Genomic DNA, 15498 nt, shown 5'->3' with positions numbered 1-15498 from the left:
GCAAAGACATTTGCACATAGTACTCCTGCAGTGCACTGAGCTGCGCAGGCCAAGTACCAGCTAGATCACCCTGAGGTGCTCAGAACAACATAGTCTCCATATGAGCAAAACAATCCAGGAACACAAGTAGAAAGGCCATCACTTTCGTGGAAGGTAGCAGGAGTTGACTTAACAGACGACTGCTTCTTAAATGGACAGTTTATGTGGCCTGCTCCAGCGTGAGCTCATCAAGCAGCCAGGTGATCCTAGCACCTGAGGGCAGAACCACCATTGTGGTCTAGAGAGAGGTCCTTCAGTGGAGAAAAAAAAAGTACGTATGTCTCACTTCATTTCTTACACTACAATCTTCTCTGTTAGAATTCCTACAACAAATGTCACATTTCAGACTTCAGATCATCAGTATTATAACTGGATTTACAGAACTTAAATACCATAGCGAAGCACAGGTAGCAGGCTATTAAGATATATGCTAGAGCCATAGATCTCAAAATAAGACCTCTACATGGAATCTGGAATACTTGGGCAGAAACAATATGATTGTATCCTTAAGCTGACTAAGCGTCCCTCCTTCTACAAATACATTGCCTTTGTGTGTGTGCGTATGACTGTTGTTTAGTTCCAATGGTGTTTCCCTGTGCAAGCCTTTAGGGAAGATCTGAAGATGACTTGTGATGTTTCTAATGCCAGAGTTAAATTATTACCACTATGCACTGATCCTTATAAATGGCAGTATGTATACTGACTATGTACAAAGTTCCTTGCTTAGTAACCCATCAGAGAAAGAGCTGATTGGTGTTAGCTGGAGAATTTAAAAGTGAGACCAGAGATTTAAAAATCACCCATACCCCCCCAACTTTCTAGGCACACATTGGAAATTTTGACCATAAACAGCATTAGTAAAATTGTGTTTTGCTTTTATTAGCTGCAATACTCTTTATTGTTAATAGGATACTCTGAGGAAGAAACTGCCACTTGAACTTAGCACATTCTTTTCTCTTCTGGCACATTGCTATGTAGACTGTCATCTTAGATTTCAAGGAAAGTTTCAGGAAAGCATCCAAATTTCAGACTGGCTACACTCCATGATACAACTATGTGTCCAATTGTCTTAAGTGACTTGACTTTATATGACATTTTTGTACTGCAGGTTCTTTGAAAGCTTGAGAAACTGGTTATTATCTATATTTGAACACACCTTTAGCAGTAGTTCAAACATGTTTTGTATTCTGTTAACATTATAGATGGACAGCAAAACTTCACAGAAACAGATGCCCTTGATATAAGGTAAAAGAACATTGTTATCAGAATGGGTAATGATGGGAGAGTGGAACAAGACCTGGATCCTTGGCTTGCTCATGCATGTTGGTGCAGCAATCCTGTTGGAGCCCTCAAAAGAAACCAAAATTGATCCTGGCTTGTTGCAGCTTTTCTGTGGAATACTTTCAGAATAGCTAAATATTAGAATTGAATTTACTATACAATTATAGCCCTGTGCACCCCAACTTTCTAGGCACACATTGGAAATTTTGACCATAAACAGCATTAGTAAAATTGTGTTTTGCTTTTATTAGCTGCAATACTCTTTATTGTTAATAGGATACTCTGAGGAAGAAACTGCCACTTGAACTTAGCACATTCTTTTCTCTTCTGGCACATTGCTATGTAGACTGTCATCTTAGATTTCAAGGAAAGTTTCAGGAAAGCTTCCAAATTTCAGACTGGCTACACTCCATGATACAACTATGTGTTCAATTTTCTTAAGTGACTTGACTTTATATGACATTTTTGTACTGCAGATTCTTTGAAAGCTTGAGAAACTGGTTATTATCTATATTTGAACACACCTTTAGCAGTAGTTCAAACATGTTTTGTATTCTGTTAACATTATAGATGGACAGCAAAACTTCACAGAAACAGATGCCCTTGATATAAGGTAAAAGAACATTGTTATCAGAGTGGGTAATGATGGGAGAGTGGAACAAGACCTGGATCCTTGGCTTGCTCATGCATGTTGGTGCAGCAATCCTGTTGGAGCCCTCAAAAGAAACCCAGATTGATCCTGGCTTGTTGCAGCTTTTCTGTGGAATACTTTCAGAATAGCTAAATATTAGAATTGAATTTACTATACAATTATAGCCCTGTGCATGGACAATATATTTATTCACCATATTTATATTGGGCCAGATTAGGTTTATACAGATATTGAAGCCAGCCCTATCTTTTGTAAATAGTGTGAGCTCATGGAAGAGATGTTTGGTGCTTTCTCCCATAGCCCCCTAAGCCCATCTGAAAAGCCCCTCTAGAGAGGGCACAGGAACCTTCGGTACAGTACAAGACAGGAAAGGAAATCTGCCAGTTCCCCTTTCTTGTTGTAGTTTTGCCACATCCCAACCCTTCTGTAACCTCAATTTCTCCTGCTTGCTGCAGTCTTCGGCTGTGCAGTCCATGCTGTTCCCAGACATCCCCATTCCTTAAAGATGGCTTGATGAGATGAAGGGGGACAGGTGGAGAAAGCAGCAAACATCCCTTCTATTTGCATGTTAGATGCAGCTCATCGTATATGAACACAAAGTCAGGGCAAGTAGTAGTGTCTTCATACAAATCTAATTTAACTTCCCCAAATACATCCGGAACTGGTATTTCACACTTAGTGAGTGTTCCTAGTACTGGAAATAATGTCTCTGGGTGGCAACTAGTTGGACAGATTCTGTAGCTTACATTTTTTTCTCCCAGCTTCTAGGTATGCATTTCCCAAAATGTCTTGAGGTCCAATCCTGAAGTCAAACTGTTGGAACACCTACTCTGATGCCATCCTTAGTAATTAACAGTGCAATCCTAGGAAAAGTTGTACCCTATTATATCCATTGAAGTCAGTGGCCTTAGAAAGGTATAACTCACTTTAGGAATGCACTGTAGTCCCCTTGTACTAATTGGCTGATTAAAATGAACATTGGCACATGAATTAAAGCAATAATTCTTAAAGGTATGGGAGAAGCATTCTTGTTTTTAGCAGGCCTTGTGCAAATGCTCTGCCTATGCACAAGAATGAATGGAGATGATTTTTAAAGAAACAAGAATGAAGGGGATTGCCTGCTACCTGTCAGGAATTCATAGTCAAAATTAGGGTGGGTTCATGGCTCAGGGTAAAGTACATGTTTGATGTTGGGTGGCTAGGATTTCAATCTTTTTTTTCAATAATTGATTTTTTGGTCATCATCTGGGCATGGAACAGCAGTTACTGAGGGTGTGGAGGGGGAGGTATTTGTGAATTTCCTGCATTGTGCAGGGGGTTGATCTAGATGACCCTGGAGGTCCCTTCCAGCTCTTATTATTCTATTATTCATTTCTATTTTTCAAAATTAATAGAGTTTTATTACTTGAAGGAACAGTAGTAAGTCATTTACACCTTTTTTATATGTAGTTACCAGCCTTTTATGATGCAGTGGTAGTCTATGATAAAAATTCCTCAGAATTCTATTTGGACAGCTATCATACTCAGACTAGAAGTTTTACCTAGATTTCACTTTAATGCTTTGTTCCTTTACTCCTGCAGTCTTCTAGCAGAATGCACCAAAGCAATGGTAAAGAGGCAGTTTGGTGTAGTGGTTAGGAGCGTAGACGCTAATCTGGGAAAACCAGGTTTGATTCCCCACTCCTTCACATGCAGCTGCTGGCGTGACCTTGGGTCAGTCATAAGTTCTTTCAGAGCTGTTCTCTCAAGGGCAGTTCTTGAGAGAGCTCTCTCAGCCCCACCTACCTCACAGGGTGTCTGTTGTGAGGAGGGGAAGGGAAAGGAGATTGTAAGCCACTCTGAGACTCCTTCAGGTAGTGTATGAATCCAATTTCCTCCTCTTCTTCTAAAGACTGTGTTGATGCCATTGACTGAGCTGGCTCTCAAACAGTGCATCAGAAGTCCTGGTATCGGGATTTTCATACTAACACCACTAGGTGGCACATGAAACTGTGTTCTGAAGAAAAAAGGGGCTGTTTGAATACCATGGTTTCTTTTCCAGTAGTAAGTCTGATATGGCAGTCAACCTTCAGAAGGTAATTTCAGGTATCCTGAAGGCTTGTGCACAGCCAGTGATAATTTTCCCTGTCTGGAGTTTTTGAAATTCCTCTCTTTTTCAAAAGTCCAAAGTCCCCATGAGCATATTGGTGTTTGATTTGTTCTGATGAACTTGGGGTGTGTGTGTGTATGTGACTGTTTTTGTTAACTAAAATTTTTTTGTGGGGGGGAAGCACCTACCTCTTTGATCCAACTGCAGAGTACAAAATGAACCACAAGAGGAGAGGACTTGCTTTGATCTTCAATCATGAACGATTTTTCTGGCATTTAACACTACCAGAAAGACGTGGCACTGTTGCCGACAGAGAGAACCTGAAACACAGGTGAGAGGGGAAGAGATATCTGCTCTGTAAAGTTATGATTAAATAAACCTAATTCAGCTGGGTGGCATTTAAGGAAAAGGACACAAAATATTTGTACAATGGGAAGTGTAATATAAAAGAGCCTGGTAGCCCCATGTGAGGCAAAAATTGGGAGCTGTGAAATTCCTCCAGTTCAAATCTTGCTTCAGCCATGAACTCAACTCTATAGTGTTAGGAAAGCATTTCATTGGCCCCGTTCACATGGAGGATTTGCCGCGCTAAAGGCACGAATGTCAGGCGGATTTTCAGGGCGCAATCACACTGCAACATCTGGAAAGCATAGCGCACCCATGGTTAACCTGTGGCGTCCTGCCGAAGATGTGCAGTAAAAAAGTACTGTGGAAAGTGCACTAGTATCCGGAAAATGTGGGGCAGGGGCGGGTGTCTGATTGTGGGAGCGCTAGTATCCTGTGGCGTCCGGCTCCCATCCAGGTCCTGTCGCAAACCAGATGTTTTTCGTAAGCACATGCACACAAACACGTAATTGAAAGCAGTGCTGCTCCGTGGAACTGCGCATGCGCACAAACGCGAAACACTTGCCGCACCGCTTTTTTTGCCACGCTCCAGCATCGCCGTGTGATCGCCAGCTAACAGCCTAAGCGTGGAGACTCGGGACTGTGTGATCGGGCTACCGTGCTTTATTTTGCTCCGAGGCAAACAGCCATGCCGCCCCCCCGTGTTATCTGGCCCGTGTGACCGGGGCCTTTCTCAGCTCTCTTCTTATCTGTAATATAGGGGAAACATCACTGTCCTAGTTTATGTGCTGTTGAAAGCACTACCAAGACAATGTATAAGAAGCACTTTGAAATCAAGACTGGCTTTCACATTTTGAACTTGGGACTTCAAAGAATCTTTCCCACAAACCATTTGAGTACTAGTGCAGAGGATGTGCTCAGTTCAGATATAAGGTAGTCAGGCCTTTGGGCCTGCCACCTGGTATGATCTTGAAAGTGTACCCTGGAATAACCCAGCACCCCTTTGTGGCTTAAAATTGCAGAGAAATGTAGGTCTATGGGAGGTAGAACAGTCTTTCAAGGAAAATTCACTGTTGCTGATCCTTGCAATGAGGAACCACAGTGAGCTGCTGAGAAACACCAGGATCCCGATTCATAGTTTAAAGCACACAGCTGAACAGCTACTACTCATGCAAAGTACTATAATAATATCCTTATTTTAATTCCTATTAGAATTTTCAGCAAGGGTGCCATCTGTTTCTGTGCTATAAGCTGCATCTATTTAATAACAGTCTCATTTAACGGGTAGCTTGCTTATTGTTCAACAGTCACGTAGTGATCGCTTCCCTCCACCTCTCATCTTCTCTTTGCCTTATTTTTTGTTGATGTTTTTGAAAATCTATGCCATGAGAAATAAGGTAGCTGTTAGGTGCCTACACATATCTGACGGTGTAAGTTCAGTGAAGTTGGCATCCATTTCAACACAAGTGATATGATGTATTTTGTATTATATCCTATTTGCTTATGACTTATGGGTCTATGAGCAATAAAAATGAATGGAATGGAATGGTTGCATTACCACATTAGGTGATCCGAACAGGACACTAAAGTGAAATACTTTTTTGTTTCTACAATAGCTTGACTGAGCTGGGATTTGAAGTGAAGTGTTTTGATGATCTTAAAGCAGAAGACGTGGTTCAAAACATTTACAATGGTGAGTTACTATATTCTGTTCTATTGGATTTGCTTGAGTAAATTCAGTTATAAATTAGGGTTCAGCTTTGTTATAGTGAATGTGTTTAGAGTTAGTATGTCTTATAGAATTTAATAAAAGTATGGTTCTAGAAGAAGAAGAAATCAGTGTAGTAGAAGCAGGGCATTTGCTTGCATTCTTGATACAAAAAGAACCACTGCATGTACCAGCGATTAATAAGTAGATGTCTGATTGAGCATCTTTTATGAATTGCATCCTCTGCTGTTGATGACATATTTTGCATTGTTGCAACAAAATCCCAAGTGAAAATATCTGGAACAAAATTTATTCTGCACTTTAGTTCTAGAACAGTAAAATTGACTCCAGGAATATTGTATGGGATAGTCTAGCTACCTGGAATTTGAGTGGGATTGTGAAAATGAGACAGTGAGTTCAATATAAACAATTAATGGAATGTCTTGCCAAGAGAAAGCAACTTACTCTTGTAGTTAATTTCAATTTCATTACCTTGCAGTATCCATAGGCAAACATGAAGATGCAGACTGTTTCATGTGCATTTTCCTGAGCCATGGTGAAGATGACCATGTTTATGCCTATGATGCTAAAATAAAAATACAGACATTGACCGGCATGTTCAGAGGAGACAAATGTCCAAGTCTAGTAGGGAAGCCAAAAATATTTATAATTCAGGTGAGATCATGGAATCCTGAATTCTTATAGGAAGTACTGTGAATTTTACTGAAACATAAGAAACAATCCAGTCAACAAATTATTAGTACAACATCAGGATGTGAAAATACATTTTTAAATAAATCCAGCAAGAACTCTGGAGTGAAATAGAGATTGCAGTGGACAAATTACTATTTTTTGGGTACAATATGTAGGCTCAGCCAGATGAGAAAGTGTGTTCATATTTGTCAGATTTATGGACAGTCAGTTTTTCTTCTGGTTCACTCATTTCTTATGGCACCATTCAAAGTGTTTTCTTAATATAGTGCATGCACTAATTCTCTAAAAATAACTTCAAAGTAAATAAGCTCTTGGTGCTTATTTACTAAGCTTATATCCACAACTAAAAAATTCAGCAATAACCTGTGTTATTAATGCTTGTCAAGGAGCAGGGATGACAGGAAGACTTCTGCTTTAGAACGGTGTTCAGCTTTTTCCTCCCCTTATTGCTAGGCATGTCGAGGAGATAAACATGATGACCCAGTCATTGTTGCTGATACAGTAGACAGCATAACAGACCAGTCAGACGTCAATGACACTGAAGTGGATGCTGCTGCAGTTTATACCTTACCTGCTGGGGCTGACTTCCTCATGTGTTACTCTGTAGCAGAAGGTAAATTGCAGTTTTCTACTTACAGTGCCCTGAAGTGGTTGTTGCCTAAAATATGTCTTTAACAACAACAGGTTTTCTCTCTTATCTATAAAATAAGGAAGTCATTTCCTGAGACTTAACCACCCTGTACGTTATTGGTGTGTTTAAGCTATAATTGATTCAAGTGGCTGTCAGCTTTTGAATGGTTATAATGCATATCCATGTGTTTGCTACAACAATAATTGAACGTGTTTCCTCCATGAATATAAATGAGGCCATGGAGTATATGCAAGCTGCATATGTACAGTGAAGTGTCTATGCCTGCAAAATGTCAAAGACTATTGGCAACTGAGGAAAAAACATTAATAATATTCATTACTGTACCTGTGTAGAACAGATATGGCAGCTGTCCATCTGGCAAAGGTAACTCCAGCAATCCTATCTCCAAAAAGCATTTGTCTGGGTGTAAGACAATTGCAGAAAGTAAACTATACTGTACTAACAGTATCAAATGATTTTTTAAAAAAGAAGTGTAAAATAAAGTCAACAAATTTACATGGGATAGCTGTGAAAGAAGTGGATTTATGGCATGGCATGACCCAAAATTTCTCATCCTTTTTTTTTAGTGTGGAACTGGAGGCTTATTTGGACCACAATTTACACAGGGATGCCAGAAACATTCTTTTGTTGTGATTGCCATCAGTCCTTTCTGCTCAGTCATTTGGGGAGTGATGGGGAAAATCACTGTAGGGTTCAGGCCTTATCAGTTCCAGGTTGCCATGGTGACTTGAAGCCTTTGTTTCGGATGACAAAAACTCTAGTGGCCCCTAGCCTGTGAACTCGAGTTTGAAAGGGGGAGTCAGCCCTTAAAAGGAATGCCTTGTAAAGCTTATAGTACAGAGCTAATTTGTTGTTAGGGTATGAGCTCTGCTACAAACAGAACTGAGTGGCTGCTGGCTCTCCTTTGCTTTGAACTTCTGTTCTTTCCTGCCGAAGCCTGGGAAGGTTGAAAGCAGGCAGGTGGTTGTGTTTGGTGGGGTGGGCAAAGGGTAAGAAACTTGGGGGGGGGAGTCAGAGAAATGTGGCCTGGAGAGGAAACAAGGTCAGGATTATGATCCAGATCTTTTCAGTGAGGGCTCCTGTTTGAAATCTATCCCCCCCCCCCCAAGGACTCCATGCTTGAGTTGAAAAAAATAATAATTCTTGGGCATTGTTATTCTTTTACTTCCATTGTAACAGGAGTTTCGTGGCAGCAGTTGGCCTGCCTTACAACATTAGTTTAAACAAAAAAGTCTTCAGTCTGCAAGTTTATGCTGTCATATATGTCTTTAAAGTGCTGTAGGGTTCTTGTTGACACACACTTAACATGGCTGTCCCACTGGAACCCCGTAGTTTAGGGCCAGGTTATTTACATTCAGCAGAATCAAATGTTGAGTTTTTTTTATTACACAGAATAGTCCACATGCATGATACCTTACAGAGCAAAAGAAAAGTACCTGCCCCAAGGAGCTTACAATCTACAATTTGAGACAAGGAAGATGATACAGAGTGGGGGGGAGCAGATGGCGATGGGGAAAAACTGGGGAAGCATGGGTGTTCCATTTCAGTGACATGTACATGGGCTTAGTTCCTGTAGGGGAAGGGAACTAAGGGGCTGTGTAAAACGTTTTCAAGTTTTTCCTGGGCTGTGCTTCTGCAGTGAACATCCTCACTCTGCACCTTATTCAGGAAGGCATTCCATGGAACCCCGTAGTTTAGGGCCAGGTTATTTACATTCAGCAGAATCAAATGTTGAGTTTTTTTTATTACACAGAATAGTCCACATGCATGATACCTTACAGAGCAAAAGAAAAGTACCTGCCCCAAGGAGCTTACAATCTACAATTTGAGACAAGGAAGATGATACAGAGTGGGGGGGAGCAGATGGCGATGGGGAAAAACTGGGGAAGCATGGGTGTTCCATTTCAGTGACATGTACATGGGCTTAGTTCCTGTAGGGGAAGGGAACTAAGGGGGCTGTGTAAAAAGTTTTCAAGTTTTTCCTGGGCTGTGCCTCTGCAGTGAACATCCTCACATGCACAAAACCTTGTGCATCCCATCTGAAAAAAAGATGAAGCAGCTCTGCACCTTATTCAGGAAGGCATTCCAGAGCCTTAGGCCAACTGTGGTAAAGGCCCTGCTCTTTATAACTAACTGATATTCTTACCTCTTAGAGTAGGGCTTGACCTGCTCAATTAGGGTTGCCAACTGCTGTGGTGTAAGAGGCTTAATGTGTGCAAATGGACTGTTGAGGTTTTTTTGTGGCTTGGAAGTAAAATGCTATCGATCCTCTACTAAAGGGACAGGACATTTTTTTGCAGGCCAGTTGGCAAGCCCACTTATCACTTAAAACTTGCTTAATAAGACAGAGGGGAAAACTGTATTTGGTATGGATGAGTCTGGACTCCTTAATTTTTGCATGGATCCAAAGAAAATTTGTGATCAGTGGCTGCCACCAGTCATTTTCCCCCAAACAACCTTTTGTTGGCTGTTGCTCTTGTCTTCCCCTTGGGTCTGGACATTGGAATCCCTGCAACAGTGTTTAACATTGAGAGCCAGTGGTTAGTGTGTCAGACCCGGAGCTGGGACATCTGGGTTCAAATCCCCACTCTGCCATAGAACTCACTGAGTGACCTTGGGCCAGTCGTCATCTATCAGCGTAGCCTACCTCACAGGGTGTTTGTGAGAATAAAACTGAGGGGGAGAACCTTGTAAGCTACCCAGAGGTCCTTGGAGGGAGTGAGGGATAAAAAAATGTACTAAACAAATAGTGCAGCATATATAAAGCACCTTTTTACAGTCCATGTTCTGCAACCGAATGAAGGCTGCAACGTTAAGCATACTCATTACCAGCAACTTAAGTCATTGTCGGAATAAATGTTTTAGAACAGGGTGTGGGCGATGATTGCTCTTGAACTTCCCAAAGGCAACGAAGTGCAGTTTTAGGTACCATCCAGACTTCATTAATAGTGCTAGCAAGATTATTTGGATGCAGAGTATCAGAGCAAAGCCACATTTTCAGACAAGCAACTCAGAAGTCTGTCTTTTGCACTAGGGTATTACTCTCACCGTGAGACTGTCAACGGCTCCTGGTACATTCAAGATCTGTGCAACATGATAAGGCGGCATGGGTCCTCCCTTGAATTTACAGAGCTTCTGACGCTGGTCAACAGGAAGGTGTCTCATCGCAAGGTGGACGTATGCAGAGATATTCATGCTTTAGGGAAAAAGCAGATCCCTTGTTTCGCATCCATGTTAACTAAGAAGTTGTACTTTTACCCCAAATCTAAGTAGAATGGTATACCGGTAAAAATTCTTTTTTTAGGGGGAGCAGGTGTCGAGGACATCTTGACCTAAACACAGTCTTGTGATATGGATCATACATTAAAATGTTCAAGTAGTGTGCATATTTCAGTTTGCTTAATGAATCATACCACCCTGACTTCTTTCGGGGCAAACAGGATTTTTTAAAAGAACAAATACATGGATTTTTAAAAAAATATTCAACCTAGAAGATAAGATTGTAGCTAGCTAAATAAAGAAGGGCTCAATATTGAAAATGGTGCTTCAAAATCTGAACACTTCTGTGACATTTCAATTTTAAATTGCAAATAAATCCAAATTAATTGATTATGTTGACAATTTTTTTTACCAGCAGTTAACATCTCAGGCTTGGATATAATTTTGTGAGTCCTGTATATGAAATTGTTTTATTGTAAATCAACATTACAACAGGCTCAGGGAGCTTTTGGAAATTAAAATCACTAGTAGCATTTGGAGTGATAAAGAAGCACTTGACCAAATTTTTCCTGTCTTCTAGTTTGTACCGAGTGACAAGTTTTTTTCCACATCAGATTCAGAAACCTGTGATGGCATAAAAGTTTTTTTAATTTCCATTTTGTAATGAACATTTTGTACTTTTTCAAGGTTTTTAAAAGTGTTGTATTTACCAATGAAATGGTGCTTTGGGGACACGGGTGATTCCAACAAATCTGCTACATTCCCTCTCCATACCTTCATCAGAAACAGGTATACAGCAGTTACTGACACAGCAATGGCTGGTTGGACAACTCAGAACAATTTCTGGTATCCTTTTCATAGCTGGGGGACTGTAACACATTGCACCAGCTGTTACTGGATCATGCAGGATCATGACTCCAGGTGTATGTAGTTTGCCTGGGCTTTGCTACCTGGTTGGATGTTGGAAGGTCACATCTGTACAGATGAGTAGCACCCATAATACCTTGCTATTGTGAAGACATTTTATATATGGCATGCTTATCAATCACAGCCTAAATGATGACATACGCATGTGTAGACTTGTGACTGTTTTGTAGCTCAGCCATGATATCTGTACAAAACAGATATTGACAGTTAGAAAATGACAATATGTAAATTATTTTGAAACGGCCTGAAAGTAAAATAAACTTCTTACAAAGACCCCCACAGACTTTTGTCTCTTGCTTTGTCAAGATTGTGCTGGTAATCCAATGCTAGCTAGTACTATTTGTTCAGTTTTTATTTTGAAGTGCTAACAAATTATACATACATACATATATGTATATACATGGAGAATCTGAAAGAATTTCTTTGTAAGGTGAAAAAAATCCCAGTTGTCAGAAACAGTTTTAACCAGACATTATAGATCCCCCTCCCCCACGTTGGTCCAAAATATTCAGTTCCTAAACATCTGGGGCAATTCACCAGATCAAAAACATTTTCAAGGATATAAAAAATTAAAGCTTGTCATTTATTTCTTGGATTGGAAGACGTAATTGTAAAGGGTTCTTCAGCCGTTTCAAGGCTTCTTCTACCTGTCGACATGAGACAAAAGCAAGCCGGTGATCTGATCTTTAACCATAAATCCCTTTCAGCGTTATGAGGCTCATTCTCTTGTGCTTTCCTTGATAGGCAGCCTACAAATACTAGATACCCAGCACTTAGTTGGAAAGCAAACGGGTATCTCAACCCCATGTTTATTTCCTACATCTGATTTGGTGTTTGTGTGTGTGGGGGATGACTGACATTAGAAAAAACCTAGCTATATGCAAAATTAACGGGAGGGATTGACAAGGAGGGTCACCCTGATTTCCCCCTGTATATTGTGTTATTGGGCTCACATGTGTTCAGGATACACATTTGTTGAGATGATTTGTTGACCCTTTGTTAAATAACAGAATGACTGAACCTCTTCTTAAGCCTAAGGGAACAGGCAAATTAAATACACCCATCAGAATATAGCTCTGGGAATGGGAAGTCTGGAAAAGGAATACTTCAGCCTCTGATTTCTTACGTGGTTGTAACTGCCATGTAGCAGCAAGAAATTGCAGAACTATACATGGGTTTCCAAAAGACAGCCTCTTGATGTTCCTCAGAAAGACTTGATTCAGTGCACTAATTTACCTGTACACCCTAGTATGGAGTTTGAACATCCTGAACAGGTCTCATTTGAAAATATGATAGAAGAGGGCCTCTTAAATTCCTTTTCGGGCCTCCCTTCTACAGAACATGGGTTTCCTGCAATTTACAGTCATATCCTAGCTGTTCTCCGCACACAATTTACTATGCAGAAATTACTTCTTGTGTAGATAATACGAATGTACAAAGCCATTCAGAAAAAAAAAAATTAGCACTACTATCCTTGTGACCAAGAACACCCTGAAAACCGGCACACACTTCTCACTCTTCTTCCGAATCCTTCCATTTCCTAGTTAACATTAGCTATAGTTCAGACAGCCATAGTGACCATTAACCAAAGTTAGTTTTTAAATCAGAGCTTGGAACCAGCAGTATAATTTGGCCCTTTTGGCAGCTTGACATCTGGAGCTATCTGTATACTTAACCTCCTAGCAAAAAAGGTAGGACTGTACATTTCATAAATTAAAAATGTTCTCTCATAAAGGAGAACAGTATGAGTAGTCTTTTTCTGAGAAATCATGAGAAAATGTCATTTAATAATTTTTCACTGCACAAAAATAAAATCCCCAAACCACACACCCCATTCCAGATCAGTTCCACAGTGTCTAGGACCTGGTACTCTATGATTTGCAACATGTGCCCAGACAGTCTTTCCTGGGAAGGGTCATCCATGGGTTCCACTTCCAGGGGAGAAACTGTCATTGGGCAGGACAGGTACTGAAGGCACCAGAAGCTGGGACTGAGAGTGGAGAACTAATGTATGGGACAATTGCCCCACCATCATCTCCACTAATGGACAGTCCTAGCTGGATTCTTAGTGTTCTACGCTTCAGCTGGTACATTGTGGGGAACAGCATTCTACAGTCTGCAGTTCTTGATGCCCTGGAAAATCTGAGTGGGTCTGGACTGCCAGTGCTCAGTAGAGACTACATTAAGGATTTTGTTTAAAGCATGGTGAAATAGATGGAAATTATGTCATTTGTCCTGCAGACAGGAAGGCAGTTATGTTTGTGCATTATGAAGCCAGATGGGTTTTGCATTTGTGACAGGAACCCACGGCTGTGGCAAAAGATGGAAATGGAAGCAGGGCCCCACTTCTGCAGTTTAAGATGGTTCATTTTTCTTCCATCCTATTGAGGGGCTGCCAATTTGCACTTTTCAATCAATATTAAAAGCCTTTGTTACGTCATTTTTTCCCTAAGCATTATAACTTGTCACGGGCAGGGTAAAAAAAAAATCAAACTGCAAATATGTGCTTTTCAAAATCCTTTGCAGCCTCTTTTCAACAAACAAGCAAAGCATCATTTAAATATCGGGATCAGGACTGATTTATGTAAATACCTTTGCAAGATCATCTTTTAACTTGTTGTACTGATCCACATTGAAATTCTGGCTTTTGGATCTCCTGTGAAAGAAGTGGAGGAACTGCCTGTCTCGCGCATCTGGGTAAATATAATCCTGAAAAAGGATAAAAAAGAGCACAGAAGGAAGTTTTCTGAAAATCTCTAGCAACGAGAGGTAGTTATGTTTCATTTTACTGCTACTGAAGTCATCAGGAAGCACTGAGACATTTTTTATTTTAGTCTTGACTGGAAGCTTCTCTTGTTCTTTTTAAAAAGAAGTTATACACCAACCATATAAGAGACCATCATGAACTGTGGCTCACCAATCCCATCATGTCAGCCTGATGCTGAAAGTCAAAACCTACCCCAAAAGAAAGAACTCCGAAGACTCTTAAGATAATAATAAGGTCTGGTTTAGTTTTCCACCTCAAAAACTAGAGTGTAACCATGATGTGTTACTATGTCCTACAAAATTCTAGAACGCCAAGCAATTTTATAGTAAATTTGTGGTTTACAAGACAGACAACTCTTACAAGAACATTCTCACATGAAGAACTCATGACCTATTCGTTTTATAGATGGATTGAGTCAGAACTTCAAGGTAAGGAAATCTAGCAAGTATGGTAGCAATGCGTACGCTTCTTTATAAGTGACAACTATGGCCAGGACATATAGATAGTACGCTCAGGAGGACAGTGTTGGTTGGTTGTCGAGATGGTAATGGAAAGGAGGTGACCATTAGGACCAAAGACATATAAGTCTAGGTCAAACCAGTCCTTTGAACAGTTCCCATATCAAAAGAGGCAGACAGTGCACCATCTCATGGAATAGGACAACCACACTCAGTCTTGCAATAAGAAGTAAAAAAAGAATTCCAGAACACACAGACTCAAGATACTTGCAAGTGACCTTTCAGTCTATATTACTGCTTTAAATGTCTACTTAACAAGACTCACCTGTTTAGTAAGTACAAAGTAAGCATAGAATGCCATGGCACTTCCATAGGTGATGAAGTAAGTGACAGGCTCCATTATATCCCATGAATAGACCCACCAGGTAAGCCAGGCCAGAGCTCCTCCTTGAGTAGACATTAAGGCTAAGCCAATCCATAGAAGACGAGAACTCTTAGCATCAGCCTCTGCAGTGAGTCTGGCTTTTATCTGGGAAGACAAAACAACGGTTACTTAAGAGGAAGTAGTGTTCTCATTGCAGCTGCCAATGCTGAATGGCATGTTGCCCATGAGAGGGCCCCCCCCTCCAGAGCAGATAGCTTACAGG

The 15498-nt window shown here is 40.6% G+C and overlaps 2 protein-coding genes across 3 annotated transcripts in view; one reads left to right on the top strand and one right to left on the bottom strand.

Moving 5' to 3' along the window:
- Positions 1 to 10767, top strand: part of CASP6 (caspase 6) — a 13684-nt gene extending 2917 nt beyond the window's left edge. The window contains exons 3-8 of one of the 2 annotated variants that reach the window (XM_015426458.1): positions 1242 to 1284; positions 4243 to 4392; positions 6023 to 6099; positions 6614 to 6789; positions 7282 to 7441; positions 10515 to 10767. In XM_015426458.1, coding sequence (XP_015281944.1) covers positions 1242 to 1284; positions 4243 to 4392; positions 6023 to 6099; positions 6614 to 6789; positions 7282 to 7441; positions 10515 to 10753 — 845 coding nt within the window. In that variant the 3' untranslated portion in view covers positions 10754 to 10767. Of the gene's footprint in view, positions 1 to 1241; positions 1285 to 1890; positions 1934 to 4242; positions 4393 to 6022; positions 6100 to 6613; positions 6790 to 7281; positions 7442 to 10514 lie in introns of both variants that reach the window. The other variant, XM_015426465.1, reaches the window with a different exon arrangement.
- Positions 10768 to 12188: 1421 nt separating this feature from the next.
- The window catches only part of CCDC109B (coiled-coil domain containing 109B), a 94297-nt gene continuing 90987 nt past the window's right edge, over positions 12189 to 15498 (bottom strand). The window contains exons 6-8 of the mRNA XM_015426445.1: positions 15177 to 15380; positions 14219 to 14335; positions 12189 to 12273 (exon numbers count right to left, since the gene is read on the bottom strand). Coding sequence (XP_015281931.1) covers positions 12196 to 12273; positions 14219 to 14335; positions 15177 to 15380 — 399 coding nt within the window. The 3' untranslated portion in view covers positions 12189 to 12195. The remainder of the gene's footprint in view (positions 12274 to 14218; positions 14336 to 15176; positions 15381 to 15498) is intronic.

Source organism: Gekko japonicus, unplaced genomic scaffold (assembly GCF_001447785.1).
Source record: "Gekko japonicus isolate JY-2015 unplaced genomic scaffold, Gekko_japonicus_V1.1 scaffold173, whole genome shotgun sequence".
NCBI lineage: Eukaryota > Metazoa > Chordata > Lepidosauria > Squamata > Gekkonidae > Gekko > Gekko japonicus.
The sequence above is the reverse complement of the archived record's forward strand: the minus strand, read 5'-3'. Positions and strand labels throughout refer to the sequence as shown.